This window comes from Notechis scutatus, chromosome 5 (genome assembly GCF_049901735.1).
Source record: "Notechis scutatus isolate UNSWTSFEM ecotype Mainland chromosome 5, rNotScu1.2, whole genome shotgun sequence".
Lineage (NCBI taxonomy): Eukaryota > Metazoa > Chordata > Lepidosauria > Squamata > Elapidae > Notechis > Notechis scutatus.
Genome location: NC_142013.1, coordinates 81,678,326 through 81,702,376, shown reverse-complemented (window position 1 = coordinate 81,702,376; position 24,051 = coordinate 81,678,326). Strand labels below are relative to the sequence as shown.

The window sequence follows — 24,051 nt, the reverse complement described above, 5'->3', positions numbered from 1 at the left end:
GGAATGTGAGCTTTCTTTGATGAAACCTAAACAATTAATATAAAGAAAGAGAAAAACTTTAGTTTGCAACAAATTAGGGGAAGAAAGAAATAGCACAACATGGACTACATTTAAACATAATGCTAATTTTACCTTTACAAAAATGAGCAACCTTTCTACAGTCTCATGTTCTAACTGAGAAGTGTCAAACTGGATTTCTTTGAGGGCTGGATCAGCATTGTACTTCCCCTCCGCAGCCCAGCTGGGGGGAGGCGGGCAACAAGGGGGGGAGATGGGAAAGACACCTCTTGCAGCACCCTGCTGACCAAAACAGGGCACGCAGAGGTCTTGCAAGACCCCTGTGCGGCCTGTTTTTAGACTTCCATGGCCTCCTGAAGCACTCTGCTGGCCCAAAACGGGCCACACCAGGGAACCCCATGGCCCATTTTGTCCAGCAGAGGCCAGTCCTTTGATATTTTCAGGCCAGCCCCTTGGGCCAGATTTAAGCACCCCGCAGGCCAAATGTGGCCCATGGGCCTTGAGTTTGACACCTATTTTCTAACTGATATGGTCTATGAAAAACATTGCAAATACTTCAATTTTCATTTGAACGCACTTGTTACAATATCAGATTCTGAACCTTAAATTGCAACTATGGTTTTAACAAGTAATTATACAAAGAAGCTAGAATACACATTATTATTTCACAATCTACAGCTAACTTTTTGGTTCAGATGTAATATGTTTAGTTTAAAGGTATGAACAAATGATTCTTATTTCTGTTCAGCCATCCCAATGTAGCGGAACTGCAGAAAAAAGATGCTGGTTTTCAAAACACAGTACAGTACTAATATTTAGAATATTTGCATACTATTCTTTACCAGGAAGGTGCTAGCTACCTCCCTATACCTTAACAGCCAATTAAAAAGAAGATTAAATAACTTTTTTTTTCAAAAAAGCTTAGAGATAAATGGAATGCCAAAGTAAATGTATCTAGCTGTCCAATTTCCATTTCAATAATACTAGTTAATAAGACAATGAAAATCTAACTTTCTTGATTGTGAGCACCTCCTATGAACTTGGCACCAGAGGAAGAAAGGGGGTATGCTAGCTACATCTCAGTAATGTTTAATGCAATGTGGTTTAGAACATGGGTAGACAACCTTTTAAAGCTAGGTCCTCGTTTGAAATTTTTCAGGCTTGTATTGGATGCACTTATACAATTGCTTTCTATTCACAAAGTGGCTTTTCCCAGTGGGCAGACCAATTGCAAAACATCAATTTACCTAAGAGCAAAGTAGCCCTCCAAGGATGATCTCTGTCATTCCATTGGGACCTTTATAGTGCCCGAAGGCATTGTTTATTCTAGATATATGGATATGAGAATAGGGTTTGCTTCCTTTTTAGTTCTTTTTAAAAAAAAACATTTTTAAGTACATGAACCAGACAGTCTGCACCAGAGAAGTATCTAGAGACACTTTGTTGCTTCTGCCTGTTTTGGCAGGAATCAGGTAGGCGTAGTAAATATGCATATTCTCCATGTGCTTCCCAGAATAAACATTGAGATTCCAGGTTTTTCTGAGATCCTAGCACTGGGTCCAGGTAAATATTTCAGGAGCCAGCAATTTTATAATACAGGGCATTTTCAGGACAGTTTTTCCCTGAATGCCAACACTCTGCTAAACAACTAATTCCCACAACACTGTCAACTTACTTACTAAGACTGTATTATTATGATTCCTCTACTACTAGATTATAATAACACTTTGTAGTACCTATCTTTTCCTACTTATGACTATAACTGGGTTTGCTTGTATCTTTAGAATTTATATTGTTTTATTTGTTTCCTAGTATGATTTGATTGCTTATTAGTAACCTATGACTATCACTAAGTGTTGTATCTTATGATTCTTGATGAATGTACTTTTTTCCTTCATGGACACTGAGAGCATATGCACCAAAGACAAATTCCTTGTGTGTCCAATCACACTGGGCCAATGAAGAATTCTATTCTATTCTATTTATAAGAAATGAAAAATTTAAGAGTCAAATCCAGTGGTGGGATTCAAATAATTTAACAACCGGTTCTCTGCCCTAATGATTTCTTTCAACAACCAGTTCACTAAATTGCTCAGACAGTTAACAATCAGTTCTCCTGAAGTGGTGCGAACTGGCTGAATCCCACCACTGGTTGAATCTCATATGACAATTATTTCTCCAGTAAGTTAAGCCCAACAGCCTGTCTCCTGAAATTACACCATTCACTGTGTTCTCTGTACCCTCTGCAATTACAAATGCTATAGATCTAGCTCTAGAAATAATTGTTCCTCTTTAGGGGAAGAATAGACAAGCAGAGATTTGTTCTGCATTAACAGATGGTTCATTTTATAACAAACCACTTAAGATTCTGGTTTGCTGTTTAATTTTTTTGCTTATTTGTTGAATTTCAAATAGATAGTAAGAAGCAGTTACACATTTACAGAGAAATGTACATGTGGGGCACCCTGTATTTTTTAAAAAATTCCCAGAATATATTAAAATGTTTCAAATAATCATTTTCCTTGGCATTTCAAAACCTGCAGTCACACCAGATTTCAACTTTCTCAGGGATACATCTCAGCTGAAGAAGCCTAAATATTTTGTAAAAAAATATTTTTAAAATTATATAGCTTCCTATATTGTATAAGTGTCTAGGTGGCTATTATACACATAATAGAATCACAGGATTAAAATTTGAACACACCATTCTCATATACTGATAGTGAAATTTTATCTAAATCTATTAGACAAAAGATCCCATTTTTTTAATGAGACTCCTGGATAACTGCAAAACGTTTGAGAGAGATTCGAGCTTTTGATTATTCATACCTTTTCTGGACTTTATCACCATCTACATTCCTTTTGATGATACTTTTCAGAAATGACTTCACATGATATAATGAATTGGGCAAATCCATGACTGCATAGAACATTTCAAACTGCCAGCACAGTCCTGGTTTGACCAATCACATTGCATGCATTTCTCCAAATATAGTTACTTTGACATTACAGTACTTACTGCATTTAGAATATTTCGCTAAGGATGTCTTTTATGTAATGAACTGAAGAGTACAAATGCATTGTATTTAGGCAATTTAAGAAAGAAAGAAAAGCAATTATTCTGATTTATTTATTGTAGTTCTACACAATACAAAGCCACACATTTAGTGTCCTAAAGAACATCCCACTATCATATCAGGCCAAGTGAAGCTATCTTTCCTATTGTTACTCCACTTTTTTGCAAAAATATTTTGAGAAATCATATTTGACTTTTGCCTGGAAACTTCATGTCAAATGCTTCAAAGATTTTAAGGTTGACCTTAGTGTAAAATAATAGTTTGTTGTTAAGCTGCCACAATATTCTATTGCCTTACATAGTTCTCCCCCCCCCAAAAAAAAAAAAACACAAAACAATATTTTTGAAGGCAGAATTGTCCTTTGACAAGTTTTTTTTTAGTAACTTGAGCTTCCTATAATTCACAGACCTAGGAACATTCAGAAGGAAATCATATTGATCCACTCCTATAGTACTGAAGGGACAGAGAGATAACTATATAGTAAAACAAAACTGTTCTCTAACAACTGGTTCTTTGGAGAATACGCTGCTTCCATGTACTATATTTAAAAGAATGTGCAGTAAAGCAGCTTCTTGGATATAATGTAAGTAGAGAAATGTATTTTGTAAACTTAGAGCCACAGAGTTACCTAACACATTATCCTTAGCTTATTAAAATTCATGTTTTGTTTATTGCTGACTTAAATATATGGAGTTTTTTTTTAAAAAAACTGCTATTCATTTTCAACTGTGTTTCTTATCACAACTACAGAATTATTCTGTCTGCTGAGAAACACTGGTACCTATCTTGCCAGTCTCAGCCCTTTCAAGCAGATGCTTACCTACAGGTGAAACTCAAAAAATTAGAATATCGTGCAAAAGTTCATTTATTTCAGTAATGCAACTTAAAAGGTGAAACTAATATATGAGACAGATTCATGACATGGAAAGCAAGATAGTTCAAGCTGTGATGTGTCATAATTGAGATGATTATGGCTTACAGCTCATGAAAACCCCAAATCCACAATCTCAGAAAATTAGAATATTGTGAAAAGGTTCAATATTCTAGGCTCAGCGTGTCCCACTCTAATCAGCTAATTAAGCCATAAAACCTGCAAAGGGTTCCTGAGTCTTTAAATGGTCTCTCAGTCTGGTTAAGTAGGAAGCACAATCATGGGAAAGACTGCTGACCTGACAGTTGTACAGAAAACCATCATTAATACCCTCCGTAAGGAGGGAAAGCCTCAAAAGGTAATTGCAAAAGAAGTTAGATGTTCCCAAAGTGCTGAACCAAAGCACATTAATAGAAAGTTATGTGGAAGGGAAAAGTGTGGAAGAAAAAGGTGCACAAGCATCAGGGATGACTGCAGCCTGGAGAGGATTGTCAGGAAAAGGCCATTCAAAAATGTTGGGGACGTTCACAAGGAGTGGACTGAGGCTGGAGTCAGTGCATCAAGAGCCACTACATACAGACGGATCCTGGACATGGGCTTCAAATGTCATATTCCCCTTGTCAAGCCGTTCCTGAACAACAAACAACGTCAGAAGCATTTTACCTGGGCTAAAGAAAAACAGAACTGATCTGTTGCTTCTCCTCTGATGAAAGCAACTTTTGCATCTCATTTGGAAACCAAGGACCTTGAGTCTGGAGGAAGAGTGCAGAGGCACACACTGCAAGATGCTTGAAGTCCAGTGTGAAGTTTCCACAGTCTGTGTTGATTTGGAGAGCCATGTCATCTGCTGGTGTTGGTCCACTGTGCTTCATTAAGTCCAGGGTCAACGCAGCCATCAACCAGGAGATTTTGGAGCACGTCATGCTTCCTTCCGCAGACGAGCTTTATGGGGATGCTGACTTCATTTTCCAGCAGGACTTGGCACCTGCCCACACTGCCAAAAGCACCAAAACCTGGTTCAATGACCGTGGGATTATTGTGCTTGATTGGCCAGCAAACTCACCTGACCTGAACTCGATAGAGAATCTATGGGGCATTACCAAGAGAAAGATGAGAGACATGAGACTGAACAATGCAGAAGAGCTGAAGGCCGCTATTGAAGCATCCTGGTCTTCCATAACACCTCAGCAGTGCCACAGGCTGATAGCTTCCATGCCACGACGCATTGAGGCAGTAATTTCTGCAAAGGGGGCCCAAACCAAGTACTGAGTACATATGCATGCTTATACATTTTAGAGGTCCAATATTGTTCTATGTACAATCCTTGTTTTATTGAGTACTTGTAATATTCTAATTTTCTGAGATTGTGGATTTGGGGTTTTCATGAGCTGTAAGCCATAATCATCACAATTATGCCAAATCACAGCTTGAACTATCTTGCTTTGCATGTAATGAATCTATCTCATATATTAGTTTCACCTTTTAAGTTGCATTACTGAAATAAATGAACTTTTGCACGATACTCTAATTTTTCAAGTTTCCCCTGTATGCCACAACATATTGACATTTACAATTATGGCTCATTTGCTAATATTCCTATTCTTTTGTTTTTCCAAGGAAAAGATGACGCTGAGCCAAAGAATACAGACGACTGTACCTTGCATACATCGTAAGTCAGCCTAATATTTATGGATTGTTAAATGGTAGCAATTTTTCCTGAAGGTGTGTCTGTCAAAAAAGTCAAGGTGATGGCTGCTACTGCATAATCAAAATCCTGCTTCTTATTTACATGCACCACTGCCATCTTGCTTTTTGGACCCTCCCTCCAAGGACACTTCTGTTTAACATACAAAAATCTCTTTTGGATTTAAAATATTACTTTTGATACTTTGGAATATTGTTTCAATGAAAATTATAGCAATTGGCTAGTCTAGCAAAAATCCTTGATTTCTAAAGAGACTGTATCAAACAACAATATATACCTATTTTTGAGTTAGCACTTTATAAAAAAAAAATTATATGACAAAAGGAGTTTTTCTCTCTAGCTAAAACATATAGCATATGTTGCTTATGATTTACTGTTTAATTTTCCGTGGCTGAGATTACAGTTTCATCTTTCAGTTGCTGAAATCCAACTGAAAGAATTAATATGATTTCTACAATTTGTTGAGGATTCTGAATTAATAAAATCAGAAGCACAATAAATCACAAAATATGATTCTAATGAAACAATGGTAGGTTTTAGTGGTCTGCATGTCAAAAAATTTTCAAGTACTGCCCACCATTTTTATTATGATCAGGAACAACTAGATCCAATAATGTTTATTTGGTGCTAGGTGTTCTTGACAACAATTTAGAATAAAATAATATCTCAAATAAATCTATAGTGATGTTTGTTGTAGCTATGTAAGCCCCTTTCTTGTAAAAATTATTAGCAAAAATAAGAATCTGATTGGTGATTAATAATTGTCATGTATATTTTAGTCTATACACACAAGTACCCTAATACATTGTGCTTTGGTTTAGAATATTTTTGTTCTTTAAATGTGATCTTTAATTATTTCAGCTGTTGTTAGGAATTGAAAATGCTTTATACTGTATTCATTTTAGTAAAATCAAATTTGAATACATATATTTATTATCTATTAACGATATATTGAAGTTCATTGGCTCTGAGTGGTTACAATAAAACATTAAAAATAAGATAAACAAAAACGGAGAGTAAATATGGTAGAGATGACAAGAAACAAATCTATCCAATTCAAAGAAGAAAGGGTTAGTCACTAATAAATCATTTTCCTAAATTAGGGTTTGAACTTGGCTTCTTTGAAATATATTTCAGAACTTTAAATGTAAGTCAGATAAGAGAAAAGCTGAAAATGTATTGTTAGTTACAATTTCATTTGTGATGTATATGGAATAGTTAAGAAATTATTAAAGAAAATGTAAAAACTATATATATGAACTAATCGTTGCTGAAAATGAACATTAGACTTCTCAATCATTAAGGAACTATGTTCCAATCTCTAAATCAGATATGCCTAGATCAGTTTGTCGTTTTATCTATACAGGACATTAGGCATAAATGTGTAGCCTTGGACAACTTTTGCTGTCATAACATAGATATTCTCTCTCTGTGTTTTATTCTCTCTTTCTCTTCTTTCATGGGCACATTTAGTATATATCTAGTATATTTATACTAAATATGTCCATGAAAGAGAAAGAGAGAATGCATCTATGTTAAAACAGCAATTTGTTGAGAAGTAATATATATCTAGTATATTTATTAGAGGAGCATGCTGGCTCACATGGTTAGGATGCTGGATTGAAGGTTAGCAAGCCTATGTTTGAGATCCGCGAGGTGAGCTCCCATCCTGCTGGAATTCTAAAGTCCCAAAGCAATTTAACTTCTGCATTTTCTATGACTTTCTCTATTTTATGGTCCCACCAGTTCTTGCTTACAGGTAAATGATATTTCTTGCAGATCTTCCAATGCACCATTGTTTCTATTTTGTCATGCTGCTACTTGTAGTCAGTCTGTGCGATCTTCTTGCAGCAGCTTACTAGATGTTCCACTGTTTCTTCATCTTCTTTCCATAGGTGGCAATTATTATTATCTTTTTTTTCTTCTTCTTCTTCTTCTTCTTCTTCTTCTTCTTCTTCTTCTTCTTCTTCTTCTTCTTCTTCTTCTTCTTCTTCTTCTTCTTCTTCTTCTTCTTCTTCTTCTTCCTCCTCCTCCTCCTCTTCCTCTTCCTCTTCCTCTTCCTCTTCTCCTTTTTCTTCTTGTTGTTTTATGATTTTGTTACATTAGCCAGTGTAATGGTTTGGCTGCCAATTTTTCAGCTCTATTGTGGGACACGCTCACGTGCTTCCTATAGTGAGCAACAGGAGGCCAAGCTGGCTTCACACCAGAAAGAAAAATAAGCAGCTCTTCCTGCAGTGTCCCTCCCTTTTCTGGATCTGTCTTGCCAATAAGCATCGCAACCAGGAAGGTTCAGAACTGGCAGGAATCTGCCTGCATGGCACATCAACTCATCTACCCACCAAAGTGGTACCTATATATCTACTCACATACAACTTGCTTTCAGACTGCTAGTTGGATAGAAGTTGAGGCAAATGATGGGAGCTCACCCCACCATGAGGTGCTAGGACTTGAACCATTGAAGCAAAGACCATCTCCAGTGTCATAAAGCTACTGAGTTACTTCACCTTTATGTAATCAGTAGAAAATAAGGAAGAAAATAATACAATTACTATATTAAAATATATGTGTAAACGTACTACAGATAGTCCTAACTTAGAGTTTAGTGACTATTCAAAGTTATGACAGTCCTTACACTCAACCATCAGAGTGTCTCTGCAAACATGTGGTCAAGATACAGAATCTGGCAGATATTTTTGAGCATCGCACCATCCCATGATCATCATTTATATGCTTCACATCTAGCTTTCAACAAGCAAGCAATAGAGAAGCTGGCAGTAAAACTACAAGTTCTGGTCATATTCTGTCATGCTTGGTGACCATTAGCTTAACAACCATTTAAAAAATTGAAATTGGTCATGGAAGAGATCAAAGTAAAATAAAAAAATGGAATACACAAATGTAGACATTACTGAATGTTCTTCTCAAAATCGTAATTTGTTATCCAAACCTTACTTTGGTGAACTTTTGATGAACCTAAATGATTATGCAGATTTGTTAGGTCACACAATCATTCTAGTAATTACTACAAAGGAGAATCAGATAATATAACAGATATATTGTGAGTATGTTGGGCATGGTTTTTAAAAACAATCTCTCTAAATTGCAGCATGGAGATGAATTACTGTACTATGATATAAACAACAATGCCCTCTCAGATGCAAACAAGAAAATACTTTCAATAATTTCACAATAATTTGATATCAAATATTTTGATGAAGCAGGAGCAGTGAGTAATTTATGATAGCAAATGTCTGTGCCACATAGGCAATCAAAAGTATAGTTTACTTGGCTGAAGGCTATTTATTTTATTTGGTTCATTTAAAAAGTGTCTCCGTATATAACATCACTAAGCAAGCAATATTAAATTCTTCAATATGTCAAAGAGCTACAATTTAAAACAATATAATAGCTAGATTTTGCTCATGTTTCCAATTAAATATGATTTCTGACTGCTTATTAAAGAGAGAAGTTGAATATCAAACCATCTCTCTGATAGTTTTCCGCTCTCGGTAAATGTTATATTAGTCACCAAAAGCTGTACTGAAGAATGTGGAATGGAAATAACATAGAGGTGCCCAGGCATAGCTATTCTAAACTCCTAAGACCTGCATAAAACTCAGCCTGCATAAAGCTCTCTTAAACTACATGAACACCCAAAAGCTATCATTAATACAGCAGACTGCAGATACTTAACACTGTGACAACTCTTTTTCTTAATGTCTAAACTGTCAGAGTAAATGTAAACTATTTAAGGGCTTCTTAAATAGAACTTGCCTCCTTGAGATTTAAATTGTTCTTCCCAACTCCTTCAAATGCTGACAATTTAAAAGAAGGAAGAATGTTATTTTATGTGTGTGGTAAGATATTTTTTCTTGTTTAAAGCAAAACTGCTTTTGCTTCATTCCTAAGAGTAAACCAGCCTGATGCAGTTCAAATTCACCTCCGTGCTGTGTTCTTAGCAAGAACAGATATTTTTGTCAGGTATTTTAAATATCATTTCATGATATTAAAACTCTCTCCAGCTCACAAAGAGACAGCTATAGAACAGAAGTAGAAAAGGCTGCTCAGGGATGATGATGACAGAGCATGGCCAGATCAGCCAAATTAACACCTCTGTATATATATTTCCAATTGGACACCAATGTCATGTCCTATGTAAAGGAGGCAAATAACAGATTATATACATTTTATTTTTATTTTATTTATTTATTTATTTATTTGATTTGTCAATCGCTTACAAGACAATAGGTATAAGGATATACATAGTTATGAATACATGAAATGGGTACATATAAGAAAAATAAAAGAAACAATAGGACAGGGACGGTAGGCACGTTGGTGCGCTTATGCACGCCCCCTCCAGACCTCTTAGGAAAGGGGTGAGGTCAATAGTAGACAGTCTAAGGTTACAGTTTTTGGGGTTTGGGGAAGAAACCACAGAGTCAGGTAGAGTATTCCAGACATTGACCACTCTGTTGCTGAAGTCGTATTTCCTGCAATCAAGTTTGGTGCGGCTAACCTTGAGTTTGTATCTATTGTTTGCTCTTGTGTTGTTATGGTTGAAGCTGAAGTATTCATTGACAGGTAAGTCATTGCAATGTATGATTTTATATACCATATTTAGATCAGATCTAAGACGGCATAATTCAAGGTTTTCTAGGTCTAGAATTTCAAGTCTGGTGGCATAAGATATTCTACAACGAGTAGAGGAGTGAAGAACTCTTCTTGTGAAATATTTCTGGACTTTCTCAACGGTATTAATATCAGATACGTAATGTGGGTTCCAGACTGATGAGCTGTATTCGAGTATTGGTCTAGCAAATGTTTTGTATACTCTAGTTAGTAGTGTGATGTTACCAGAGAAAAAGCTACGTAGGATTAGGTTAACAACTCTTAATGCCTTTTTGGCTATGTAATTACAGTGGGCTCTAGCACTTAGATCGTTAGAGATGAGTATTCCAAGATCCTTTACAGAGCTTGGATCATCAACAAGATCTTGACTATTCAGCTTGTATTTTATTTTCTGATTTTTTTTGCCAATATGTAAGACATTTATTTGTTGAGATTTGAAGTTGCCATTTTTTTGACCATTCTGATACATAGTCAAGATCTTTTTGAAGGGTAGTAGTATTGTTTGTGGTATTGAACAGCTTTACATCATCAGCGAAAAGAACGCAGTTGCTCTTAATATGATCACAGAGGTCATTTATGTAGAGTATGAAGAGAGTTGGTCCTAGAACACTGCCTTGGGGGACACCACTATTGACAGGTACAGAATTTGATAGGACACTCCCAATTTTGACCATTTGTTGTCTGTTTGACAGGAATGCTTCTATCCAGTTATGCAGGTGTACAGAGATACCATAAGATTTTAGTTTTAGGAGCAGTTTGTCGTGTACCACGGAATCAAAGGCTTTACAGAAGTCTATGTAGATTGCGTCTATTGTTTTGCCCTGATCGAGTTGTGTAGTCCATATGTTTTTGCAGTGTAAGAGTTGCTGATTACAGGATAGCTTTTTCTGAAACCAAATTGTTTATTGGAGAGTAGGTTGTTTGTCTCTAAGTGGAGGATGATGGATTGGTTAATAATTGATTCCATGACTTTACAGGTGACGCAGCATAAGGAGATTGGTCTGTAATTTTCAACTAGGCTGGGGTCTCCCTTTTTGAAGATGGGGATGACCGTGGCTTGTGACCGTAGGTTAGGCAAGGAGCTGGTCCTGAAAGATTTTTCAAAGATTATGCTTAGAGGTTCGGCTATGGCAGTGGATAGCTTTTTTAAGAAGTAGGCACATATTCCATCCGGTCCAATAGATAGAGATGGTTTTAGATTGCGTAGTGCTTTTTCAACATTGTCTTCTCTAAAATTGATATGTATGAGATCATTGTAGTTGTCTGTAGTTCGGCTAGGAAATACTGGACATGATCCATTGCTGTTTACAAATACTGAGCCAAAGAATGTGTTAAAGAGGTTGGCTTTAATGGTGTCGTCGTTGCAGTCTTTACCATTAGGTCCTATCAGGGGTGGGATGGACCTTGAGTCTTTTAGTTTGTTGTTTACAAAATTGTAAAAAGCGCGGGTGGAATTGGTGTGTAGAAGGTTTTCCTCTTGTTTAATGTGATAATTGGTACATTCAGTCTTTATCTGGTGGCATAAATTTTTGTATCGGCTTTTGAAATTGGCAACGTGACCAGATTTGTTTTTCCTGCCAGAGTGATCTCTTTTTGTATTGAAGTTTCCATATTGTTATGGGTAATCTGTTTTTTTTTGTTTGTTTGTTTTGGGAGTTGTTGTTGGTACATATAGTTTGATGACTCTTTTGACTTCAAGTAAAAATATGTTGTAATGGTCTTCAACAGTATTGCACCCAGTGAATAGAGATTGCCAATCAAGGGATGAGAGATCGTTGTCTATAAGATCATAGTTGCCTTTTTTGAAGTTACAATAGGGGATTACATCATTGTGATGATTTTTGTGTGGGCGTATGTTGAGACAAAAGTCAATCATATTGTGGTCACTGCTGGAAAAGGGTTCTTTAGTTTGTATTCCGTAAATTGAATTCAAACTATTGCAGAAGATGAGATCGAGGCAGTTGTTTAGACTAGTGTTGTTGGTTACTGGTTGTTCCAGTCCCAGATTTGTAACAGCATTGTAGAAGGTTGCGTGTATGGGTTCAGTTGTACATTCATTTAGGTTCCAGTCAATAGGACGTAGATTGAAGTCACCAAGAAAGATAAAAGCGTGTGGGCAGGATGTTGCCCATGTTAGTGATGAATTTAGCTTGTTTACATGTTCGATGTCATAATCAGGTGCTCTGTAACATAGTAAGAATCGAAATGTGATATTTAAGGATAGTTCACAGATGATGGTCTCAGGAAGAGCAAGCTCCTGGGTAACTTGGATGTTTTTTAGATGTAAGGACTTTTTATAGAAGATAGCAACACTACCTCCTCTATGGATTTGAAGCAGCTACTGTTGCATAGTGTTAAAATAAGGAGAAACCAGGGAAACTTTCCAGGGAAACTAATGGTGAGGAGAGCCAGAATGGTGCACTGGTTAAGAAAGCAGGCTAGAAACATGGAGATTGCTTGTTCTAGTTCCAACTTAGGCAACAACCAACTGGGTGACTTGTGTCAGTAATTCTCTCTCAGCTCTTGGAAAGAGCCCCAGGTGAATAATTTTTGCAAATGTTGCCAAGAAAATTACAGGGACTAGTTCAAGCAATTGGTAGGGATCAGGATTGACTCCAAGGCATGCACATACACATGTAGCTAAATATGGCTTAATCTAATCCATAGACTGGGGATGAAAAAAGACAGTGTTGTGAGGATGTGATAGAAGAAAGATGTTGAGGGATTGGTTTCTTTGATGATTAGTGGCACGTGGGGAAAGACCTAGTCTTAGCTTGTGCATCTAGTTGTTAGGGAGAATCACAGGGAACACAAGGAAGAAAACATACACGAGAATATGATATAGTTAGTGGGACCAAAAACACATACTTGAACATTTCACTATTACAACAGATTTCCAATATTGTTCAGGACTTATTTATGTCAGATGAAAGTTAATGTCATTCCTGAAAATGAGTTTTGAAACTAGTTGTTCCTTTCACATTCACACACACACACACAAAAAAAATAAAGATTTTCTGACTTCTTTTTTAAAAGGTGCCAATTATTCCTATTTCTCCCCATAGTATATAAGAAATACGTAAAAAATCTGCAAAGTAATTGTATCCTTAATGTAAATTCAAAGAGGCAGATTAAAATTATTTGTGGATATCTCAAGTTCCACACACAAATTGTTTATATATAGGAACAATGGAACTTAATTTATCCTTTCACTGGTTTTACTGCTTCTTTCAAACATTACTTTCAGGGACAGGTTTATTGTGCTCCTGAATTAGGCAAGGAACCATTCATGAGTGGAACATTTACATTTAGGAAAAGAGGGAGGGAATCATCTTCTTCCTATCAAATTACTCCAATGTTCCCTTTGGAAACATTGGAAAAAGAAATAAAAGGAAAAAAAGAGAACTAAAACTCTGGTTTCTGATTGTCTTTTAACAAACAGAAGAATGCTTATTCAAAGAATTATAATGTATCCCTGCATTTTGCTGGGAACTTTCAGTTTTATAGTCTGGTCCCATGGTTACATGATCCCTGCCTAGGATTCAGGGGGAAGCAAGCACTTAACTAGGTTCCCTTCAAAGCTGTACAACAAAATTAAGAAATAGAGAATTCACACCAAAGTGTTACAAAATCCTAAAGTTCTGCATCATTTGCTGATTTGTTATATGCCAAACTTTATCCCAAGTTCACCTGGTCTTTGGACTCACTTTTCATCTTCAATGCTAAAAGAACACAGCCAGTGGCATCACACTACAATTTAAGCACATATCTTATATCTTGTTTTAACCTTTATATGTATGTATCAGCACCCATCATTTGTTCAATTTTTCCCATGGCCAAAACATCATTAAAAAAAGTGACTTTACCCATTGAAGATTATATTTATATTGGATGCTGAGCTTCAAGTTAATACATAGAACTGGCTGTGCTCTGTAATGGAGTCTCATGCAGGGCATTCTGGTCAGTGGGAACACAAAAAAGTTGATACTGGTGGAAGAGAATATTTTATTTATTTATTTATTTTTATCAATTGCTTCCAAGATAATAGGTATAAGTAAAAACATAGTTATGAATACATGGATACATATAAGAAAAATAAAAAAAATAAAGGAAACAATAGGACAGGGACGGTAGGCACGTTGGTGTGCTTATGCACTCCCCCTAGGAAGGGGGTGAGGTCAATAGTAGACAGTCTAAGGTTAAAGTTTTTGGGGGTTTGGGGAAGAAACCACAGAGTCAGGTAGAGCATTCCAGACATTGACCACTCTTTTGCTGAAGTCGTATTTCCTGCAATCAAGTTTGGTGCGATTAACCTTGAGTTTGTATCTATTGTTTGCTCTTGTGTTGTTATGGTTGAAGCTGAAGTATTCATTGACAGGTAGGACATTGCAATATATGATTTTTATATGCTATATTTAGATCGGACCGAAGGCGGTGTAGTTCTGGGTTTTCTAGGTCTAGAATTTCAAGTCTGGTGGCATAAGGTATTCTGCAACGAGTAGAGGAGTGGAGAACTCTTCTTGTGAAATATTTCTGGACTTTCTCAACTGTGTTAATATCAGATACGTAATGTTAGTTCCAGACTGATGAGCTGTATTCGAATATTGGTCTAGCAAATGTTTTGTATGCTCTAGTTATTAGTGTAATATTACCAGAGAAAAAGCTACATAAGATTAGGTTAACAACTCTCAACACCTTTTTGGCTATGTAGTTACAGTGGGCTCTAGCACTTAGATCATTAGAGATGAGTACTCCAAGATCCTTGACAGAGTTTGGATCATCAACAAGGTCTTGACTATTCAGCCTGTATTTTATTTTCTGATTTGTTTTGCCAATATGTAGGACAGAGCATTTATTTGTTGAGATTTGAAGTTGCCATTTGTTTGACCATTCTGATACATAGTCAAGGTCTTTTTGAAGGGTAGCAGTATTGTCTGTGATGTTGAATAGCTTTACATCATCAGCAAAGAGAACGCAGTTGCTCTTGATATGATCACAGAGGTCATTTATGTAGAGTATGAAAAGAGTTGGTCCTAGAACACTGCCTTGGGGGACACCACTATTGACAGGTACAGAATTTGATAGGACGCTCCCAATTTTGACCATTTGTTGTCTGTTTGACAGGAATGCTTCTATCCAGTTATGCAGTTGTCCAGAGATACCGTAAGATTTTAGTTTTAGTAGTAGTTTGTCGTGTACCACTGAATCAAAGGCTTTACAGAAGTCTATGTAGACTGAGTCTATTGCTTTGCCCTGATCAAGTTGTGTGGTCCATATGTTTTTGCAGTGTAAGAGTTGCAGATTACATGATAATTTTATTTTATTTTATATTTATAAATATATATAAAATATTTGTAGCTGAGGATTGAACTGTGGGTTCTTGGTGGTGTTTGAGCTTGGTAGCATTGATTATGTTACCTAGTTTGGTAATAAAATGTCTGCAAGAAAACAACCAAGCTCCCAGAGCACCAAGGACCCCACAAAAAGGTGCTTTTTCATCAAAAACCCTGAATCATTTTCCATATGTTCAGAAACTATCCCCCTAAATCTCTGGGTCTGATATTCAGGAAGTTTGTAGACTTCTAATGGAAAGTCAGTTCTTTCATGATATTCCTTACATCTAAGTAGATCAGACGGGAAATCAACACCACAGGAGAAAGGTTAGAACTACCTTTATTGAGATTGGTTATAACAATCTCTCAAATATCAATATATCGTATCATTTCCCCATTCTTCTACTACAGTGAATTTCTGCCTAAGGTATTTTCCAATGTTATTTCACTACTCTGGACTTAAAAAGATAATTCATCTCTTTTTGGTTAGTTTCTCCCCCCACCATTTCTGTCAAGGTCAAAAGGTCAGCCCAGAAGGCCTGTACTGAACCAGATTTTGATTCTAAATCAGTTTACAACAAAAAATGTGTGAAAATGTTGGTAATTATATTTAAAAAGAGAGCTTGCTTTAGGGCAATTTTCATTTTAAAATTTTATGGTGGGGACATATACTTGTTAAAGATCAAAGCAGATGATTTGAATGTTAAATAAAAGTTATAGGACATAAGATTTACAGTTTTATAAATTTTCCTTCATTTAATTGAACTTTAGAAGAAAAATGGGATAAAAATAAATCAATAACATGCATGGAAAGTCTCTGGATATCTCTTGATAGCATGTTTAAATAGCTACACTTTTTGTGATTAAGACAAATTAGAAAAAAAATGATACCCTGTCAACATGTAAAGTTACTGGTAAGTGGAGATGGTTTTAATTGTTGTCAAATGAAAGGATTTAGTTCATATAATTTTCACCTAAACATGAGAACCCATTAGATACTAGATTTTTTGCATATTATATGAAGAGAACGTTCATTTCCTTTTATAAAACATCTAGGTGCGGGGGTGGGGAATAGAGACTTTAAATAACTTTATAGCACATTAAAGTATCTTTATCGTGCATTACTGATTTCTTGCAATACCTTTCTATGGGATTCTGGAAAACCTGCCAAAAATGAATCCAGTTTCTAAAATGAAGTTATTACTTCTTAGAACAAAAAGGGCCTTGAAATTTTGTTGGCTAAAGTATTTATCCTTGAGCCGAACATATGGCACAGGACTGTATAAGATTCATTGTAATGTTTACTCAGATAAATGCAGGGTAAGACAAATTAAAAACCTAATTCTGTCAAATGTTATTATTTCCACTTTTTGGTGCTCGAAGAAAGCTAGAATGTTAAAAAAGCATGATATGAGTTTATTAATGACTTTGTGCACAAAATTGTATTTTACTTTGAAAATAAATAATTGTGGTAAATTCCTCATCAAATATATTTATTTATATGGACTCATGACAGCTTACAACTGTATTAAATCATACTTAATACAACATGGATACATACATACATACATACATACACACACACACACACACACACACATATATATCTGTCAAAAGCTTACAATACAACAGAAACAAGAATAAACATAAGTTTAAATACAAGGAATAGGAACTAATAATTGGGGACAATAGGACAGGGACGGTAGGCACAATTGTGCGCTTATGCACGCTCCTTGCAGACCTCTTAGGAATGGGGTGAGGTCAATAGAGGTTAGTTTGAGGGTAAAGGAGTGGGGGTTTGAGCGGGTGACCGCAGAATCAGGTAATGAGTTCGAGACATTGATCATTCTGTTGCTGAAATTGTACTTCCTGCAATTGAGTTTGGAGTGGTTTACATTTAGTTTATATCTGTTGTGTGCTCTTGTGTTGTTGTGGTTAAAGCTGAAATATTCATTAACTGGTAAGATGTTGTAACATATGGTTTTATGTACAATGCTTAAGTACAATCTTAGTCGGCATAGTTCAAGGTTGTCTAAGCCTAGAATCTCAAGTCTAGTGGTGTAGGGTATTCTGTTGAGAACAGAACATATAATAGACACACACACAATAAAAATGCATGATGTTTAAATCAGCCTGTCAAGCCCAAAATTGACATAAGTGTAGCCATTTTAGTTTGTCTTAGTATATATTCTTTTTCTTATTTTCTCTCTGGTAGTAATGGGAAGAAGGGTTTCGGGCTTGCCACATTCCTAAGAGGGGAGGAGTGGAGATAAAGAGAGTGTTATGGCTAGGTGATCTTCTTTCCTGTGGGAAACGAGCTGTCCGGGCTTGGACACCTGGAGGTGGAGATTTATGACATCAAGCAATGTTGAATTACTTCTATTGGAGAATGTGACTTTTGGGATTGTTTCTAACTTCTAACATTGTGGGGTAATTCCGGGTTGGGTCAGATCCGGAATTACTATGGACTTTGCCAATTTGATGCTTTCCTAAATAAAAGAAATCTTTTTGAAAGATGGACTTTGTATTTTTCTTTTTTAATGGATTTCATCACTTGGAAACCTGACACAGCCACAATTACATGACAAAATTGAAATGTCCATGGTAAGACTAAATAACCTTAACTCTATAACATCAAAATGCAATTCAATTATAACCAGCATCCTTAGTACAGCACACATAATTGCATAAAACAAAATCACATAATTAGAAATTAGCCAACACCAGCCAGATGACATCAACTATCCAAGTCTGTCTAAAATAATTCACCATTTAATACTTTCTTGAAGTCTATTACATTCAAGGTAATCCTGATATTGAAAGGGAGATTATTTCAAATTATTGCAGTTGTTACAAAAAAAAAAAAAAAGTCTTCACACATACACCCTCATGAAAATACGGGAACTGTTGAATCTTGTAGAATATAGGATGAGGGCAAATACATATTTTTTTTAGGGAGGCAGTTCTTTTATTTGTGTACTGATAGTAGGACTAAAAAATAAATTCTTTGTACTAGAATTTCAGCAATGATTGATAATGTTTCATAAGATAGAACTGAAACCTTTTTTCATTTTTATTTCATGTACTGTATGCTACCTGTTATTTGTAAAACATTTGTGGAAGGTATACTTCAAACTGTTCTCTACTTTGGGAAATGAGCCATATTGTAACAGGACTTCAAAAAAAGGTTGCAGTTGTAATTTTTAATTAAAGTTGAATACAAAACCATATTGTTCTGTCCTTCTGTCTATCTTCAAATATTCTTGAAATGAAATTAGTTTAAAAGATGAATTTAAGATCAAGAAACTTTTTTGTAGTATTTATCTCCTTCTACAGCCATTGTTGCTGTTCTTTAATTTGAGACAGTTGTGAATTAAAAGCTTTGGAAGAATAAAAATGCATGGAACAGAAGGCAAAAGAACAAGGAGATGAATATTGGTTGGCCTTTGTCCAGTTCAAATAAAATGGCACATGGCAAGCAAAAGATAATAATCAAACAAATATTAAGACTAAAGTCATAATTTAGAAATAATCTGTTTCACAGACTTTTTAGATTGAACGAGATCCAGGATTTTTCGGTTATGTTTAGTTTAATGCAGATCTTATTCACAGTTTATGTTCAAGCTTGTTTAGTCATAAAGTATTTTAGGATATATTGAAGTTTTCTCCTTTTATAATTATTGTTCTGGTTGATCTACCTTTTGTAAACTCTATTTTTAAATTGTTTTCTATAACAGATTGTGGGCAGTGGTGGGATTCAAATAATTTAACAACCAGTTCTCTGCCCTAATGATTTCTTCAACAACCAGTTCACCAAACTGCTCAGAAAGTTAACAACTGGTTCTCCCGAATTGGTGCGAACTGGCTGAATCCCACCACTGATTGTGGGAGTTAAATGTATTTTTTATAAATAGATTTGATAGTTTATAAACATATTTAATTTTATACCGTAGTGTTCTATTTTTTGAATCCCAGAAGTGCAGTGATTTTCATCTTCTTACCACTATAAAAATGCAGTTATGAACAGTTAATAATTTTTATATTTAAACATGTTTCATTTAAGATGCAGTAATAAATTTTACAGTGTGGATTATAGCAACACATTCCATCCATAATGTATAATACATAATAATGTATAATACATAATAATGTATTATGGGGGTCTTGAATTTAAAGCTGTTTGTTTATTGTGGTAAACAACAATTACCTGGATTAGTTAAAATATACTTGGAAGCAAATATAACAGCCTTTATTTGATAGGACACAACTGGAGGTTTTATTTTCTTCAGGGTAAAAATATTTCCATTACATCTTCATTATTTTTAAAGTGTAGGTCTTGTATTAAACATGAGGTTTTAGTTGATGTTGGTTAATTTTGCAATTATGCTTTTCAATTTATATTATCTAAGCATTCTAAGCATATGTTAATTTTTAACATGTTAATTTTTAACGTATCACTGAAATCACTGGGGATTAATTGTACTTAATTTTAATACATCATATTCACATTTCTTATATGATCCTTTTTCTTTTTCTTTTTAGTAATCTCCTGAGTAAACAGGCCAGAGATTTAGATGATTAATACTTAAACATTCAGCTATTATTCTGGAGAGATGTTTAAAAGGATGTATTAAAAACTAATTGTGCATAAACCAAACCTTTTATTATTAATAATGGTAGACATCTCATTGATATCTCTCATTGCAATTATAAATAACCTACATAGTTATTGTTCTATTATTATGAAGTGCCTAAATAGAAGGAAGGTTAGAATTCATATGCTCCGACGTCTAATTAATTCAAGATAGGAAAGTAGGTACAAAGCAATGTTTTGTGAGATTTAATCCACATTGTGAGAACTTTCATGTTAAATGTCAGAATTTTACACATGGGTTCCTTTAGTTAAAGATTAATTGCATCATACATTAAATCAAATATGCAATAAATATAAACTGACTTACATTAAAGAGAATTGAAGGATTGATAATGTAACATATTTCAAGACCTATATATAATGAAATTGAAAACTAAACATATTTTATTCTTATGTTAACCAGTTTAAAATGCAGTCAGTCAATGATGTATTAACAAAAGATTGTAATATATATATATATATATATATATATATATATATATATATATATATATATATATATATATATATATATATATTGTTGTTTTTATTTATTCCCTACCTTATTCATAGTAAGGAAACCCTTGAATCCCAAATGATTTGCCCACAGTAAGATTAATTTTTGAATAGACATGCATAGGATCAGGGTTTTATAGATCTCACGTAGAAAAATATTAATCTTAAATGAAGTACTCCTTTTACATTAGTTAAATTTTAATTGCTACATTGTTATTTGAAATTAATTCTTCATTAATCAGCTTGATTAATAATAACATTGTTGAATAGTCATACATTCATCATATAGATCTTCAGAATAGATCTGAAAACAGTCTTAGATAGGACTGCTCAAAGAAATGGTCATTTCATTGTGCTATAATACAACCAAAACCAAGAATGGAGAGATGTAACTATTGGCAAAATATTTTAATGAAAAATGAAGGAACAAAATTCTTATCTAGTTTGAGGGTCAAATTTCATAAATATATCTATTTGTAACTCCACCTTAATGGTGTATAATTTATTAATTGTTAATATTGGTGCATAAACATTGTCATATCTTTAAACACAAAGGTTTTAATATTGCATTATTTTTCAACATAGACTGCCAAATAATTTTTATTTGAGGACCTTGAGTGAGTCTTGCGGGATACCCAGGATTTTAGGACCACACATTAAGAAACACTGATTTAGAGATGTTGGTTTCATTCATTCACTCATTCATTGCTGTGAGCATCCTAGAATTATATTTCCTAACATGGGTAGCTGTATAAGCCTAATAAAGAAATATTGAAATGGCAAAGAAAGCAGTTCACCCTGTTATAAAAGAGAGTACTAAATGGATTTCTGCTACAAGATCATTGAAGTCATTGAACAGATAAAACAGAGTAATCAAAATACACATCAGCATCTTTAGGCTGATGTTGAACCTTAAGGTAATTAAAACTGTCCTCTATTCACACAACCCATTACTGATCATGTTATTACATTATGTTAACTTCATTAAAAAAAACCAAGGCTATATATTTTAACTTTATTCAAAATATATAGTTAAAATAAATTAAAGGAAGCTTACTTGGATGTTATGCTAATGATATTACCCTAGTAGCCAAACATACAAAGGACATTCATGCTCTTGTAATAAAGCCAGGGAATACAGTGAAAAAAAAAGGGCTAAAATAAAATACAAAGACCAAACTTTGTCAAGGGCAATTGGTACAATAAGCAGCCTTAGAACTGACAAGGAAGATACTAAAATAGTGCATACTAATGCTTTCTAGCATCAACTATCAAGAGTCAAGAAATATGCTGCAAACTAGCACTTAGTAGAGAAGTAGGCGGCCTTGGAAAAGATAGTCAGGTACCAGAATAGTGCAGTATTCTCTGTGATGCTTTGAGGAAGTGAAAGTGGAACTTTGAAGAAGTAGAGTAGAAATAATATTTATAGTGTTGGAGAAAATTCCTGAGAATTTTCAAGAAAGCCAACAAAGCAAATAAATGAATCATCAAACAAATCAACCAGAATTTTCACCTGAGGCACAAATGATCGGACTCAAATTATCCTACTTGAGACACACAATGTGAAGACACAGCTCACTGGCAAAGGCTGTAATGCTGGGAAGGATGGGAGGAATGAGAAGAGAAGGACAACCTGTAGTCAGATGGATGGGTTGCAGTGGCAATGTATGTATTGTTGGAAAGCCAGATTAGAGACAAATTGTCATGGAAAAAAACTATCTGTTTGTTAAGAGTTTACACCAACTTGATGGCACATAATCAACCACTTAGTCTGACTATTATGCCTCAGATGCTACTCTCCTTTTCCATGACTGTTCTTCTCTTATTCTTTCTGTGACTGTGTGAGGAATTTCATATCTACAGTTGTAAAGAGCTATCTATTTCCTCCTTTACTTTTTGTTGCTTTTTTTAACTTGCACCCAAACTAATGTTAATACTGTTCTGGTAAACATGCTGTACATTTTTACGTGTAATAAAATAAACTTGCAAACTGGCTATTTCTTTGACCATATGGACCTTTTTCAGCTAATAACATTTATAATGAACCTCACTTTTCCAAATAAACTATTTATAGAAAGGGAAAAAAACTTATTCAAAAGGATAAGATACTGCTATCTTAGTTTCTTCTTTGTATATAGACAATTATGTTACAGTAGAACAGTCAAGCGATATATGTGAGTATTTTGCAGAATCTATTTCTTGCTTTAAATGTCATTTAATTAGTTTGTTCATCATAGTCTCTACATAATAACTATAAAATTAGTTCTGAAATGAGGTAATTAATTTTTGTTTATAGAAAAAAACAAGAAGTGTTCATAATAACCTCAGGGTTGATAATGGGAAAAGTCCAATTACATTTTTTTAGCATTCAGTAGCTAAATGGATTGAGCAGATGGTAGCACCTAGTCAAGAAGCTGTTTTGGAAAAAGACAAGCAGTATTGCATCAACCAATCACCACCAAATGCCAAGACTTTAGACAGTCTGGAAGGTTAAAAGAAACTCTAGAAAAAATAAAATAGCAATCCACTTCCACATTTTTGCAAAGAAAACAATATTAATATGTCCATGTTACCAGACACCAAGACCAACTCGCATATAAATGAATGGTCTAATAAAATTGAATTAAACTTGTGTACTTGATTATAATTTTAATCAGGATTTGCAACGTGATTTGAAATTGATTAAATGCCCTATTCAAATGTGAATGGAGAAGATTAATTCTGCATTATGGTAAGGGAAGATAAACAATTGTATACTGATAGTCTTTTAGTCATGGTTAAAAGATTAGAATCATTGTATTTTGAAATGAGTTGTTAGCAAAAGAAAACAAAAAATGCTTTCCAATATTTGGATGTGTTTTCTATCTCTAGTTTTTTTTCCTGCTATCTCAAGAGTTGGATGGAAAAGATCCTGTGGTAAAAGAATTTAGCAGCAAGTTTACTTAAAGCAGTCCAACTGTGCCTCCTTTGCATATTTATTCACAAATAGGACTTACTCCCAGGAAATTAAATATAAGATTGTAGTTAAAGTAGTTGAGGGTTTCCAAAAGCTTTGAGTTGGGCTTATTTCCATCCCATGGGAACTCTTCTGTAGAAATTCGTAAGAAGTCTTTTAATTAAATACGACAATAAATACTGAAGGTGCTGGCGGCCTGCATGGCAGCCCAGCTCCCCCTTTTTGGAAGGGAACACTGCAGCCCCCAACTAAATCTCCAAAACAGCCTGAAAATGTAGCCACAGCAAATACTATCTCCTATATAGCCCTC

The 24,051-nt window shown here is 34.7% G+C and overlaps 1 protein-coding gene across 7 annotated transcripts in view; it reads left to right on the top strand.

Annotated features, from left to right (window-relative positions):
- AFF3 (ALF transcription elongation factor 3) overlaps positions 1 to 24,051 on the top strand; it is a 237,642-nt gene that overhangs the window by 141,151 nt on the left and 72,440 nt on the right. For all 7 annotated transcript variants that reach the window (XR_015749876.1, XM_087967156.1, XM_087967160.1 and 4 more), the window contains one exon: positions 5,584 to 5,635. Coding sequence is in view for 6 of the 7 variants with exons in the window: in XM_087967156.1 (XP_087823282.1) it covers positions 5,584 to 5,635 (52 nt within the window). In the remaining variant the exon portion in view is untranslated. The remainder of the gene's footprint in view (positions 1 to 5,583; positions 5,636 to 24,051) is intronic.